The 14662-nt window shown below is 56.6% G+C and overlaps 3 protein-coding genes across 3 annotated transcripts; 1 reads left to right on the top strand and 2 right to left on the bottom strand.

The window, feature by feature from the left end:
- Window positions 1-1150: 1150 nt before the first annotated feature.
- On the top strand, window positions 1151-3441 carry CMQ_4946 (transcriptional regulator; the record flags this gene model as incomplete). The annotated part of the gene is made up of 3 exons (XM_014315882.1): window positions 1151-1767; window positions 1846-2280; window positions 2346-3441. The coding sequence occupies 3 exons, from the start codon at window positions 1151-1153 to the stop codon at window positions 3439-3441; spliced, it is 2148 nt and encodes a 715-aa protein (XP_014171357.1).
- Window positions 3442-3713: 272 nt separating this feature from the next.
- CMQ_5027 (mitochondrial GTPase) lies at window positions 3714-5183 on the bottom strand (the record flags this gene model as incomplete). Its single annotated transcript, XM_014315963.1, has 2 exons — window positions 3714-4235; window positions 4302-5183. The coding sequence occupies 2 exons, from the start codon at window positions 5181-5183 to the stop codon at window positions 3714-3716; spliced, it is 1404 nt and encodes a 467-aa protein (XP_014171438.1).
- A 799-nt stretch (window positions 5184-5982) lies between these two features.
- Window positions 5983-8710, bottom strand: CMQ_5072 (extracellular serine-threonine rich protein; the record flags this gene model as incomplete). The annotated part of the gene is made up of 2 exons (XM_014316008.1): window positions 5983-8589; window positions 8663-8710. 2 exons carry the CDS (start codon window positions 8708-8710, stop codon window positions 5983-5985), a joined length of 2655 nt encoding a protein of 884 aa, XP_014171483.1.
- Between the last annotated feature and the right edge of the window lie 5952 nt (window positions 8711-14662).

The raw sequence follows: 14662 nt of genomic DNA, 5'->3' as shown, positions 1-14662 counted from the left end.
CAAGTGCGGCCGGCAAGTAGTGGCTTGAAGCGATAGACGTCAGATGATTGGTGCGATGCCGGGGGTTACAACAGCTGAGCACGCACGACGTTGTTTCAACAATACGACGTACTACGTACGAATTTGCAGGGCACGGCTACTACGCGTTGGACGGCAGGAGCAGCCGGTCGCATTGCGACCAAACAAGTTCGTTGGTCGTGCAAGCTATCTTTCCCCCCCAGTTCAGTGTTTCGGCAGCAGGAAGGCCTAGAGCTGCCGGCAAAGGCGCTGGCAGCATGGGATGAAACAATGGGATTGCGGCCTCTAGGCTGGACAGAACATGTAAGCCGGCTCTCCTCGCGGCTACAATGCAGACGATGTGATGGGCCCCGCACCAGAGGAGGCATAGAGTACATAGTTGGCGTGTTCCGTACGGGGAGGGCATCGTGCATGCAGAAGTATCCCTTACATATGTTGTGCATAGAAATGATACCTATGGGGCGCTGCGTGGGCGTATCTTACGTCCCAGGTGGGTCCCACAGTACGAACCTTTGTCGCTCCTTCCCCAAAGCGCCTCGGCCTGGTTGTGCTCTGCTGCTAGTAATAAATTTATTTGCTTGCCCGTTGCTAATAATGCTCGACTGCTGACGGCGCCGGAAAAGCAAGCTAATTTTTTCCCACTCTATTCTGCTCTGTCTCCTCCTCCTCCCTCTCCCTCTCTCCTCTTCTTTGCCCACACTCTCTCTTTCTCGCTCGTGCCGGCCTCTTCCCTCGTCCTCTCACCACACTGCCCCATCGACTGACTCTCTTTTACCCCCTCCAACTCCCCTGAGCTGTTTTCCAAGCCATGATTTGCGATCAATCTGCCTCGACTTGCTTCTCTCCTCTCGCACCTTGTCTGTCGCGATCGTGAATTCGGCTGCTCTCTTGGACTGCTCCTGCCCACAACAATTGCCTCTGCCCCATCATCCCCTTCACATCCTACAGCACAGGCTCCCCAACCATCTCGCTACGGGTCCCACTGCTCCAATACTAGCTAACGCGCTGTCGGTCGCTCCCGGCCTCCATTGACAAGCAGGCGGTTGCTGACAGGGTCGCCTTCTCCTGTCGACATCCTCTTCTTGCCGACCTGCTCAGATTCTATTGAGATTACTGCGGCAGGGATCGAGTGATGGCTGGCCCCGATCCTCGACGTTCTTCTCGCGCCAGAACCAGCCAGCCACAATCTCGGCCGTCCTCGACCACCTCGAGCACATCCGGTCGGCCAGACCGCAGCTCTAAGCCCTTTGTCAAGACCGGGTCTCCCCAGAAGTCGACATCTACCGCGTCACTCACATCCGAGACACCCGACGACTCGGCCGCCATTGCGGACGATTCTCCACCGCCACAGCCGCGAAGCCGACGCGCCACGCAGGCTCACAACGCCGTCAAGGACGACTCGCAGGAGCTCTCGTCGGTCGTCGTCAGCGAAATCGAGATGCTGAACGACGGCGACGGGATACAGGAGGACGATGAGGCTGTCCGCTGCATCTGCGGCTATGAGGAGTACCCCGGACCGCCTTCTCCGGAGAATCTTGGGCGGGCGGCCAAGGAAGGGTTCGCCGTTGATTCCATCTTTCCCACAGTCGTCACAGAGGACCTGGCCGGTTTCTTTGTCCAATGCGACATTTGCAAAGTCTGGCAGCACGGCGCCTGCGTCGGCCTTGTGAACGACGACACCCTCCCTGAAGACTACTACTGCGAGGAGTGCAGGAAAGATTTCCACAAAATATTACCGAGCACAAACGGGTAAGTCCCCTTAGCTCCTCTCCCCCTCTCTACGCCCCTCTGCATGTGTCTGTTTGCTAACGCCATGCGCTACTGCAGACCACGATGCTCGATCTACCAACCAAATAACAGGAGACGGTCGCGCACAAGCTCATTTGCTAAAGACCGTGATCGGTCGCCAAAAGACCGGGGCAGCAGCAAAGACAGCAAGAGCGAAACGAAAAAGGAGGTCGTGCGGGAGGTCAGCAAAGAGACTAAAGAAGGCATCAAAGAAGGTAGCAAAGACATCTTGAAAGACAGTGGCAAAGAAGAGATCAAAGATGGAGTGAAAGAGGACGGCAAAGAGGGAAAAAGTGGACGAGCGACATCTGTCAGCCAGTCATCGAAACGGCGGTCGACGATGAACAGCCGCGACGCCGCGTACGACGAAGAGCAGCTGCGGATAGCAATCGAAGCTAGCAAGGAGGATGTACACATGGAGTCGGTGGAACCGGGCGGAAGAAGGTCGAAGCGCAGCAGAAGCTTCAGCGACGAGTGAGTCTTTTTTCACCATTATTTGCGGGATATTTGGGCGTGTGCTGACAATTGTGGGAGTACAGGAATTCAGATGGCGTGAAGCGGCCACGGACGAGCTCGCGATCGGCATCTCCAGGTGGCGAGACGTTCAAGGCTGAAGACGAGTCAGACGACGGGGCAAACACACGGAACGGAACGTCGAAGAAGGCATCAAGAAGCGCGGCGGCCATACGGAGCCAGCAGCAGAGAGAAAAGAGCGAGCGGGAAGAAAAGGAGAGACAACGGGCCGAGGCGGCCAACAAGCGTAACGGCAGAGCAGAACGGCGGCGAGCTGACGGTATGGACGGACTGCAGCCGAGCTCTGTCGTGACGAAGGATGGGAAGACTGACTCGGGCGCAGATTCCGATCCGTCCGACGAAGTGCCCCTAGCAACGCGGACGGCGAGCAGCCGGCCAGCGGCAGCTCTGGCGACAGTGACGACGTCCGCAGTGACAAGCACGCCGCCAGCAGCAGCGCCGGTAGCGTCGTTGGGCGCCACAGCATCGTTGGTAGCGACGCCACGGGCGGCAGTAGCGCCGCGGCCAGTGCAGCCATCACCAGAAACGCCGCCACCCACATCTGCGCCACCGATGAGCTCTTCCAAGTCAAAAGGAGGGCGGCCGACTCATAAAAAAAAGGGCCGCAACCAGTACACGAAGGAGCGAGAGGCTCGTGAGGAGCAGTCGGCACGGTCGCGGTCTCGTGACGTGGGAGAAAATGGGCACGGCAAGTCCGGATCGGGCGGCGGGTCTGGCGGCGGGCACAACAGCAAGTCAGGGTCTCGCGGCAAAGGCGGGATGAGCAGCCGGGTGACGATGAGCGAGATGAAGCGGCGTGTGGCGGCGATGTTTGACTTTATCTCGAAGACGCAGGTGGAGCTCGCGGGCGAAGAAGTGACGGACTCGGCAGACGGGGTGAAGACGGCGGGACCGGTTGGCGAAGGACAGCAGCAGCTGGCGAAAGACGAAAGCCAGGCGGTATTAATGTCGGGCAGCCGGTCGCCGGTCAAGAGGACGACAGAGGGCGCAGAGGGCGAGACTGGCCATGGACGAAACGAATTTACGGAGCTGTCGTGTGTGGAGATGATGGATTGTCTCACGCGGGACATTGTGCACTGGCAGAGCCAGTTTGCCGCCTAGGATGAAACTGATTGATTCCTGATTCCTGTTTTTCTTGTTCTATGTATAGCGATATGGTGGGCGTTTCGGGAGTCAGGCTCTCTGGACAAGGCGTGGGATTCACGACAATACCCTTTCTTTTTGTTCCTTCCCTGAGAGAGGGGGATAGTATTCCATAAGCATGCTTACGCTTCTGTATGATAATGGGCGAGAATGAAGGTGGACCTGAGTGTGGAGCGTGTGAAGCGTAGAGGGAGATGGGATAGATGGGAGCGCTGACTAAGTATTTATGACTAAGCCGTTGAACCAGTCTCGGTGAAGACGATGCCGCTATGGCGGGCAGCCTGGCGAGCCTTGCGGCGCTCCTTCTCGCGGCGACGAGCCTGATTGAGGGAGAGTGGAGAGCCGCGGCGGGCAGCATCGCGGGCGGCAGCGAGAGAGTCAGGGTCGAGGTCGTCGAGGCAGAAGCGGCCAAGACGGCCGCGACGCCAGGCGTGGACGAGGTGAAGGGCGGCGGCATCGAGGGCGGGCTCGCCGTGGCGGGCCAGTTTTCCGGTGCGACGAGCGACAGCGTCGAGCAGGACGTGAACGTCGGTGGTGGGTTGCCGGAGGCCGAAGGCGTCGACGTAGCGAGCAGGATCGCGGCGGTTCAGCTGAAAGAGCAGGTAGTCGGCCAGGGCGACGGACGGGACGAGGCCTTCGCGGACGCAGCCGGCGAGGGCGAGCTTCAGCATGCTCTCGGGGTCCTGGACGTAGGGGACAAAGACGCCGGGGGTGTCCATGAGGAGGAGGGTATCGTCGGAGGAAGTCGGGGTCTTGAAGGAATTCGGAGAATTCGGAGAATTCGAAGAATTCAAAGATGGCCCCCCCAAGACTCTCACGGGCGTGCCCAGCTTCCGGGTGACGCCCGGCTGCGAGCCGGTCTTGGCAGCCCGGGCCCGTCGCGACGGATCCGCCATGCCATGAGCGCGCAGCCGGTTCAGCAGCGTCGACTTGCCAGCGTTGGGCATGCCGACGACCAGCGCGCGCAGACCCGTCAACGACTGCTGGCCGTGGCGCTGGGCGGCTGCCCGGACGGCCGCCACGAGCCGCGAGGCCTCGCGTCGGGCGACGGCGCCAGCGGCTGCCGTGCCCTGCTCGTCGCCGCCGCCCATGAAGAGAACCGCGTCGGCCTCGTTTCGGTGGAAGCCGGCCAGCCGACGAAGGTCGGCTGACGAGGGCGACAGCGAGGCCGCGGCCTGGGATCGTTGCGACCTTCTTCCGCCCGCTGACTCATCCACGACCAGATCCCGCTTCGTGTACACGATGATCCGCATGCGGTCAGTCTGGGCCGACGGCAGAAACGAGGCCAGGGGACCGGCCGAGGAAAGACTCGCCAGGCCGGCCACGCCGCCCGTCTTGCTTTGGCCCTCATCCCCTCGACCACTGCTGCTGCTTCTCTCCTCCTCCGTCGCCACGCCCGACGACAGCGACGTCTCCAGCAGCGGGTTCCACGCCGTCAGCGGCACCCGCAGATCCCGACACTCAATCACCAGCCCAACGGTCGCCAATACCCGCCGCATGTGGTCCAGCGCTGCCCGGTGGTGGCCTAGGAAATATGACCGCGGCACGCCTGTCGATGGCTCGTACGTCGTCCGCGCTTCAAAGTCGGGCCACCGCGTCGCCGTCGCCGTCGGCTTCCGCTCCCGCCTTCGCCGTCCTTCTGCTACGCTCAGAGCCGTCGCGGCTGCGGTCGTCGTCGTCTCGGTCGCCTCAGTCTCCATCCCTGGTGCTGCCTCTGTGCTCAGACAACGGCACACAACCGCCATCGCCACCCTGTGTGCCACCACGCCCTGCACTGCGGCTCTCACTCTCATAGGCCCCATCATCTCGCGTATGCAGTTCCTTGCAGTTGTCCTGTCCCTTCTTCAAGACATCCTGCTCTAGGCAGATCCCCTCTGCCGTTCCGTCCTCTGCACTGATGGAGAGAAAGAAAGTCGAGTCTTTCTTCTTGAATACGGCTCACTTGATCTGCTGCAATCTTTGGCGTCGATTGTGTTTGAAGTACACACACAAATCAGTACGAAACATCGAAGTGCAAAAACACTGCAAATAATCGCACTAGCAGTTGTGCGCACGGACCACCCATTTATATGTTACTTGCCAAAATGGCAAATAATCGAGCACATCTGAAAGAACTCTTATTCAAATCACTCAATGCTGCAAACTTGGGTCAAAAGTGGTCTTTGCCTAATTACTATTAAATCGGAAGCGAAGTCCGCCAGGGTATAGAGTATCTACATGCTATGAGATAAATGATTGTGTTGTAAGTAGTACAATCAGTTCAAGACCACCTGTTGTGTGTAACTGCCGTTCGTAAGGATCGTAAGAAAGGAAATTTTGCTTTTTGTGAAGCTTGATCGTTCAGGCAGCCGCCCTCGAGCGCACCACCCGTCCGACCACTGTGAGGGGCACAAGTGCCGCGGTGTAGGACAAAGCCAAAGACAAACATGAACAGCACAAGGAAATATTCAGACACGGTTATTGTTACAGACAGAACTCCAGCACACTCGCCTGCTCCCTTTACAGGAGAGCCAGGACTGCCATCACGGCAGCACCGGCCAGGCCGAAGACCTGGGTGCGGCCAGCACTGCTAACCGCCACAATCGAGCTGGACGGCTTGGGGACAATGTAGGCACCAGTGCCAGTGACAGCGCCCGAGGCCGACGCCGCACCAGTGCCCTTAGCCGCACCCGGGACCACGGCAGTCGTCGTGGCGTAGGTCGCACCAGTGGCAGCAGTCGCCGCAACTGGGGCTGTGCCGACGATAGCGTTGGTCGCTACCGAGGTAGCAACGCTGGTGACCGGGACAACGGCCACAGAGCCAGTCGCGCCCGTGGCGAAGCCAACCTGGGGCACCGTGGCCGCAGTGCTGACCACAGCCGTCGTGCTGGAGCCGGGGATCGTCGAGCCCGAAGCATCGGTGCACGGCACAACGGTCGTAGCAGTCGCGAACACGGTCGTGTACGTGGCACCAGTCACATAGGCGGTGGCAGTGGCAGTCAGAGTGCTTGTCACAGACGCGGCACCCGTAACAATGGCAGGGTTTCCGCCAGCGTAGCCGGCGCACACACCCTGGAAGAAGACAACAGCCTCGGAGATGACATCGTCAGTCGTACCGTGAGCAGACACGCAAGAGAAGATGTTCTTCACGAAGACCTCGTCAGGGCAGTAGCAGGCAGCATCGGTGTTGTCAGAGCAGCCGGTCGAGAACATCCATGTGTTCAGGCACTGGGGCACAACAGACGGCACAGACACAGTCGATGTGGCAACAGCAGCAGTCTTCGTCGTGGAGCCGACAACAGCCGGGGCCGTGGTGGCAGAGCCAGAGGCAGACACGGCACCGGTCTCAGTGGCAGTAACGGGGCAGACGGTCGTCGAAACGGCAACAGTGACCACGGTCGTCTTGTAGGACTCGGCCGGGCAGTTCGTGACAGTCGGGGCGCAGCTGGTGATCGTGGACGTCGAGGTGGTGAAGATGGTCGAGGTGGTGTATGACTGAACCGAAGACACAACCGCAGCGGTGCTAGACGTGCCCACAGCAGGGGAAGAGCCGGCAGGGGACGAGACGGCACCAGTCGACGATGCAACGGCCGGGGAAGAAACAGCAGGCGACGAAACGGCACCAGTCGACGAAGCAATAGCCGGGGAAGAGACAGCAGGCGACGAAACGGCACCAGTCGACGAAGCAACGGCCGGGGAAGAAACAGCAGGCGAAGAGATGGCACCAGTAGACGAAGCAACGGCCGGGGAAGAAACAGCAGGCGACGAAACGGCACCAGTCGACGATGCAACGGCCGGGGAAGACACGGCCGGCGACGAGATAGCACCAGTCGACGAAGCAACGGCCGGAGAAGAGACAGCAGGCGACGAAACGACACCAGTCGACGAAGCAACAGCCGGAGAAGAAACAGCCGGCGAAGAGACCGCCTCGGTGGCTGAAGTAGACACAACACCAGTCTCGGTAGCAGTAACGGGGCAGACAGTCGTCGACACAGCAACGGTCACCACGGTAGTCTTGTAGGACTCAGCCGGGCAGTTGGTAACGGTCGAGGCGCAGCTGATGATCGTCGACGTCGACGTCGTGAAAATGGTCGACGTGGTGTAAGACTGGACCGAAGACACGACCACGACGCTGCTGGGCGTGCCCACAGCAGGCGAGGACACGGCAGGCGTAGACACGACCGAGGTGTTGGTGAAGCCAGCAGGGACCGAGACGATCGAGGAGAAGCTAGCAGGCGACGAAATCACCGGGGAAGAGACAGCGGAAGTGGGGCCAGCAGGCGTTGAGACGACCGGAGAAGAAACAGCAGGCGAAGAGACAGCCGGGACCGAGACCGAAACCGAAGAAGACAAACCCGGGATAGAGACGCTCGAGGGGAAGGTCGGGACCGACACAGCCGGGGAAGAAACGGTCGGGACCGAAACAACCGACGTAGAGAAGCCAGGGAAGCCAGAGGTAGAGAAGCCGGTAGAAAAGCCCTGGGAGATGGTCGGGACCGAAAGAGCCGGCGTGGTCTTGATGGAAGTGCTGTGCTCCTTGGTGCTGTGGCCCTTGGAAGTGCTATGGCCAACGTTGGGGAAAGTGGTGGCCTTGGTGGACGGCGTGGTGGTGGAGCTGCAGGCAAAAGAGATGGTGGACACGCTGATGCTGCAGGTGGGCTTGGGCTTGCCGGTCTGCGACGGGTAGACGACGGTGACGGCCGTGGCACCACCGCACTGGCTGTTGGTGATGACGGAGCCGCCGCTGGAGCAGCTGCTGCGCTGCTTGCAGGTAGAGCCATCGGTCATGCCGTAGTGGAAGTCGAGGTCGCAGTCGAACTCAGTCGACATGTGGATCTCGCTCACGGAGAAGCTGCTGGACTCGGACTGGCCGGTGCTGCCAAACGACGGGCAGGAAGAGATCTCGGAGCTGCAAGAACCACCGGCATAGCGGCTGCCGCCACGACGATCGACGCGCGAACGCTTGCCCGCGTGGGACTCGCAGCTGAAGCCGGACCACGAAAAGTCGTTGAAGCTGGAGAAGCCACCCAGGTCAAGCTCGTCAAAAGTCCAGCCGCCGGACTGGCTGGGCGAGCACTTGTCCTTGGGGTTGCTGGGGCAGGTAAAGGAGCTGCCACTGCCGAAGCCCTGTGAATCCCATCGTCAGTACAGATCCATCAGGTGTGTGCGTGTGCATATGTGCATATGTGCATATACTCACAGTTGCAGTAGCACCCGCCGCGAGGGAGAGAACGGTGACAGCCTTCATGATGAAGATGTGCGTTGCTGGAAAGCGAAGGTGGTGATGACGGTGTTGTATGTTCTGTTTGGCTGAAGATAGCGCTGCTATACGAGCGAGTGAATGTATGAAGGGGAAAGCAGGTGAAATAGCTGGAGTGAGGGACCGAGAGCAAAGGAAGCGAATGACTTTGACACTCTGAGAAACGAAGGAAAATGAAAAAGAGAAACAAGTGATGTTGAAGAAACAAGACTGTTTGTCGAAGCTGGGATGAGGAGAGGGAAGAAAGCAGGAAACGAGGCCGGGCAAGCGTCGTTCTATATAGCCGTCTGTCGAACGCGGGCTGTGCGTCGACAAAGAAGAGGATGGTCGTGCCAGCACAACCAGAAGAACCCGATTCGGTTGTGAGGCCGATACTTTGGTGTAAGTGAAAGGGAGAGGGGGGTCTGGCTATCCATGCGACAACAGGGGGTAGAGCTTGGTCCACAGATGTGACCAGGGGTCAAAGGCTTTTTTTGGATGTTGGTTTTTTTGCTTTTGCGTCTTTGCTTTCTTCGGTCATTATCCCTGTCCAAGAGGACAAAGCTCACCCCCGAGGGGGTATGCTCGAGACGTAAATGAGCGCTCGTATGGAGTATGTTTGTACATAGTGTATCCCGGATATTCAGTGCTTTTTTCTCTTTTGAAGAGTGTCTGGCACAGATCTCATGGCCAACATCTTTGCAGTGACGTCCGTCCGAGACATGAAGATTCACGCCCATTCTGATTCAGACGGCCAACCAGACAGCAAGACAGCAAGACGGAACTGCTGCTACCGGCCTCGTCTTTCCTCTTTCGATATTCTCCTTGGCTAGCCTCGTGCATTGCAGGCAGAAGTCGTGCTGTAAGCGGGGAAGCGTCGTCAATTCTGTTCTTCGTATTGGAGATAAGGACAACACTATGTAAAAACATAAAACTAAAGTGCTCAGTAGTACGGAGTATGTACATTGTACAGTGGTGGACAGAGCGCGCGGTTCCCCTTTCGTTCCTTCACTGCCGTCTTGGCCGCCGAGCCAGTCATCGTGCCTGCCTGCACCCCACATGGGCGGGTCGTTCTTTCTCCGGCAAGGAATAAGGGTTCGCATGGGCCTCAGATGACGCCTGCCAGCCAATCAGTTCGCGCCCGCCAAGCCTTGCTCTTTCTTGCCCATTAAGCCTTCCCCGGTCTATTGAACGCCTACTGTGCACAAACGGCCTCTAGAAAAGCCTGGAAGGTGTTGGTTCAGTCGCCCCTTTCTCGCACGCGCTCTGCCTTCTGCGTCTGTGGGCAAAAGTACGATGCTGCCATGACGGGATGCGCGGCCGAAATCTCGTGTTCTCGCTGCCGTCTCGGCCGTGCGGACACATGGAGAAAAGGAGACGAGACAAGCACTGAGCAGCGTTGCAAAGCACAATGCTACCCCGAGTTTGGGCCTCTCTGGCCGGAAGGCCTCTCTGCCAGCCGGGCGAGGCGAAAAGCTGCTTCGATCTGGCGGAGAGTTTGGGGGAGGAAAAGCAACGGCCCTGAAACATGGCGCCAACTCTCAATCGCTGCTCAGCCACGCGTGTGGAGACTTGAGCCGGGACTAATGCAGGAACCATACTACATAGTGTGGACGGAGTATCTTACTCGTCCGTGGAGGCTCCTTGACGACATAAGATATCTTGCCACGAGAAAGGGGCGCGAAATGCAACTCCAGGCTGAGAACGGCCGAGCCGTGTTCTCTCCCGACTACGCCGTAGGAAGGAGGCATGCGGGCTGTGAGAATTATGCACATGCGCACTCCTACGAGAAGGATGCATGCCGTCCAATCCCTGTGGTGCCGCCTTCTCAGCTGGTCGCTATTGGCGCCTAGCAAAACAGTAAACCGCCCGGCCAGGAAAATCTTGTCGCAGCACACCGATCCGAAGAATCCAAACGCCCGGCTGAGAAACAAGACAGGCTCGAGAGAGAGAGCCCCGAAAATAAGACAGACCAGAGCCAGACTGGTCTAGGTGAAAATGTCACGCCGTTCCGTCATGCGGGCCTCAAAAGATAATCGCATTTCGTCAGTCTGCAAAAAAACGACTATCTTGCGCCAACCGATCGGGAGACAGGGCCCGGGAGAGAACGCGCAAAAGGCATTCCCAGAATAGCCACAGATCCCAGGGTGCGAAATTGCCCAGGACTGCGCTTCTCCCAGTGCTACGTCGCCATATCGAACCAGCCCGTCCTGTTTCATGGACGTCCGCCCGCACATCATAGTACGTCGTAGCAAGGGAAGAAAGAAAAAAAAAAAAAAAAAAACCCTAACCGCTAGGTGGAAGAGCCGGACGCCACAAAAGTAAGCTGTTTCATGTTTCGAGCTGTACCGACCAAGCAGAGAACAAAAATAGAAATGTGTAGTGTTTGGAACCCTCGGCGCCTTTTTCGCGCTCTTCTTCTTACATAGTATCCACTTCCAAGCACATGCTTCTTTTCGTCTCATTACCGACTTCTACGAAAAGGCTGTCGGACACAAGCATATCTCCAGCTCGTATGGAGTACATGCACTATTGTGTACATACTCCGTACAATCGCCCTGATCCACCGTGTATTCTGTCGACCCCTCTCTCGCCTTCATGCCCTCTCTGCTGCCCCTGTTTACTCGCGCCATCGTACATAGTAGCGGCTTTCGCCGGTCGCTTTGGCCCCTCTCTACATAACGCAACGCCCGGATCCACCAATAAATACATCAGGGCAAGCTTCTTCCTTTTAAGGCTTAGCGCACACCTCTTTTCGTCTCCATTTTCCTAATGCAGAAAAGGCCGGCCACATCTCTTTGGGTGGCCTGCCCTCCGGAAGACAACGGCCTTCCGCAACGGCACATCGGACGTGCAATTTCCAAATGCCCTTCCTATTCTACAGAGTAGCATTGTCATGGGCTGTTTGCCGTGCGGTCATGCAAGTAGACTTTGTCTCTCGTGCTCCATGCCTGCACAAGTTAGATGCCCGTATGAATGTCCGGATGTACACAGTATTCAGTCCGAAGAGCAGTCGGACGGGAAGAATGAAGCCCTCAGAGCCGCTGCTCGGCCATAATCAGGGGCCCAAGCACAGGTGTTTTTATCACGCGCGTGCTGAGCTTCCTGTTGGCCCGGCCTCTCTCTTCCTCGTATTACGAAACAGATTGGGGTGGCTTGACTGACGCACGGGGTAATAAAGCCAGCTCTGGGCAGAGCAAACTGGCTGCGTGAACAGGATTCTGGGACCAGATGGAAAACGTGACGCACAAACCGTGGGCCGAATCATGTATCGTACTTTTATGTGCGCCATGGCCCGAGAACCCCAAAGTTGCAGTAATTTGGATTTATCGCACGTATCGTACGTCGTATCGCACAAGTACGGAGTATTGCTCACTCCGTGCTCGCTAAGACGAGAGCGGACCTCCTCCAAAGGGCCTGTGCTGGAACTTTGTGATGTTACGCTGCTGAGAAAGCACGCCCCGTGTACGAGTACTCGTCCATCATAAAATATCACACTCGCTGGCCGGAAATATGCCATCAGCAAAAGAGTACTCCGCAGTGGAAAGCAGTCGGTAGTCTTGTAGCCTCAAAAACACCTGCCTCGTACTCCGTACCCCGTACAATAAATAAATAAAAACGAGGCGAGGCTACATACAAAGCTTTGAATGTTACAGCTTCCCGGTCAGGGGCTCTCCATTACCTGTTCACAAAACATGCTGAAAGAGTACGAGAAAAAAAACCATTGCACCTTGTTGGATACGAATCTTCCACTGATCGCGTGAAAGAGATTGCAAAAATGAATTGCAACTTACTCCGTAATCAGTAAGTATACACGTATCGGCCTTACAGCTCTAGAAGCCATGTGATTCCTCAACTTATGTAGTACTCCGTACCCAGGCCAACGACGAGCACGGAGTAGGCTAACTATAGCTAAATTAGACTATGCACTACTACCTAATCCGTAGGTACCAGAGCGCCGTTGTTGCTCAGGGGTTTTCTACAGGGGTGTGTTAGTCCTATGGAGTAAACCCGAACGAGCGAAGGTCGGGTGGCGAAGGTCGGGTGGCGAAGGTCATGTATGATAATTGACACCGAGTATGTACGACGTAATATCGCTCAGGCTTACTGCAAATCTTCCTGACAACCAGAAAACAAAACGTATACGAACGAGTATTCTTCCCGTCTTGGATTTTCTCGAGATCTTCCAGAACCAATGCCTTTGGATCACTGCTGATGATCGGTAGCTAGTTACGAGCTGGTGACCTGTGACCATTTACGCACCCCCTTCTTACCCTGAGTGCGAAACTTAAAGAAGAACACCGCGTGCTCCCTTCCGGCGCCGGGATTCAGTCCCGAACAGGAGGCGACAATAACACTTGTCGGATCGTCAAGCCTATATCTGCTAGCGTCATATAGACGGAACATCTTTGCTGCTTTCGAGCATGTTTTCCAGGTCTCGTAGTCTGTCACGTAGTTTAAGAATTTGCCGTACACTTCCAGTGGAAGTCTGCTACTGGATTCAAACAGCGGTTTTCTGCGACGTCAAAGCTGACGAGTGCCAAGAGGCCGGGGAGGTGGCAATATGGCTTTTCAAGCATCCGGTATGGTCTGGTTATTGTTGCTGCGCCATAGTATTTGGCTGACCATCCGGTCAACTGTACTGGTCGTCCCGTGTTCAAGCAGTGCTCCATACGAAGAGGGGAGAGGATCATCAGGGTGGCGTCCCTGACAAACGGGTTGCTATCATCACCGGGAAACACTTCCGTTAAATTACATGGGGAAATAATATGCCAACGGTCTGAAGTTGGCGTATCCCTGCGCTATACCCAAGGTAACGGCCTCGCCCACCAGTGTGATGCTGCCGATATTGTTACCGAGCCAGTACAATGTCTCTGCAGGAGACATCCGGACGGTGGGCCTCGGATAGGATTTCGACAAGGGAGCCTGACGGCCGACGGCCGACTCGTCAAATACTACCATTGGTTGCCTGGACTTGGGCCTCGTCCGGGAATGGACGCTGTCATGAGGTTGCATGCCAAGCCTGGGTGAATGAAAGCCGTTCTGGCCAGATGCAGTACGGAGTAAGTCCACTCCCTCCCATTCGAGAGATATGGCCGCGAAATTTAACGAGCACTGTAGCCAATACGTTTGTACGAAAAGCCTTCCATCCAATTATATACATTCGAGGATTGATTGGGCTGCAGGCACATCGCTGGACCTCGTTAGGCTCGCGATATTCTGGTGCCAGCGATGTACTCCTCAAAGCCGGGAACATTCGAATAGTTCGGCCCGTACTCCGTACCCTTCGCGAATAACCATGGCGGTCTGATGTGCAAGCAGCCGTGGATCTTACCGTTGATCTAGACAAGCCCCCGTCTTTGGTAAAAGGACCGAGCTATCGGCAACGAAGATCATGTGCTCAGTGCAACAATATCATCGCGTATGCTCGCGAGCACTTTGTTATTTCGCGTACCTTCCTATAACAGACGATTCCTCTGTAAGGGAGTTGCTGCCATATGGGCAGCAACATCGAATGGGCAAGAGGGCTCGTAATAACAGTGCATGATATGAAGTGGAGGCAGGACAGATTGTCCGAGAACAGTCTACGAGTAGTAAGTGCTTAAAAGACCACTTATAGCCAATATTGGCCCCACAAGTCGATGTGCTCGATGCAAGTTGTTATTGTCGTCTCGTAATTTCGGTAGTATGTACACATAGATTGGAAAAGAACGCCTGGGAGTGAGTTGGAGAAAAATTACTGCACAAGTAATCTGTGTCATCTAGGCTTGTCCACACGGCAAGTTCTCCGCAGAGTACTCGTAAGTACGAGTGTTTATGCGCCCGTAGCTCACCCCGCATCCCCAAAGGACTTGGCTGGTAAGAGGCTAATCACGGTCGGGCAAGAATCTGTAATCTTTGCAATACGAGCAGTTCGAAATCCAATTTTATTTCCATATTTTTATCACTGTGATCGTCCGA

This window comes from Grosmannia clavigera, assembly GCF_000143105.1.
Source record: "Grosmannia clavigera kw1407 unplaced genomic scaffold GCSC_160, whole genome shotgun sequence".
NCBI lineage: Eukaryota > Fungi > Ascomycota > Sordariomycetes > Ophiostomatales > Ophiostomataceae > Leptographium > Leptographium clavigerum.
This window is presented reverse-complemented; position numbering and strand designations above follow the sequence as displayed.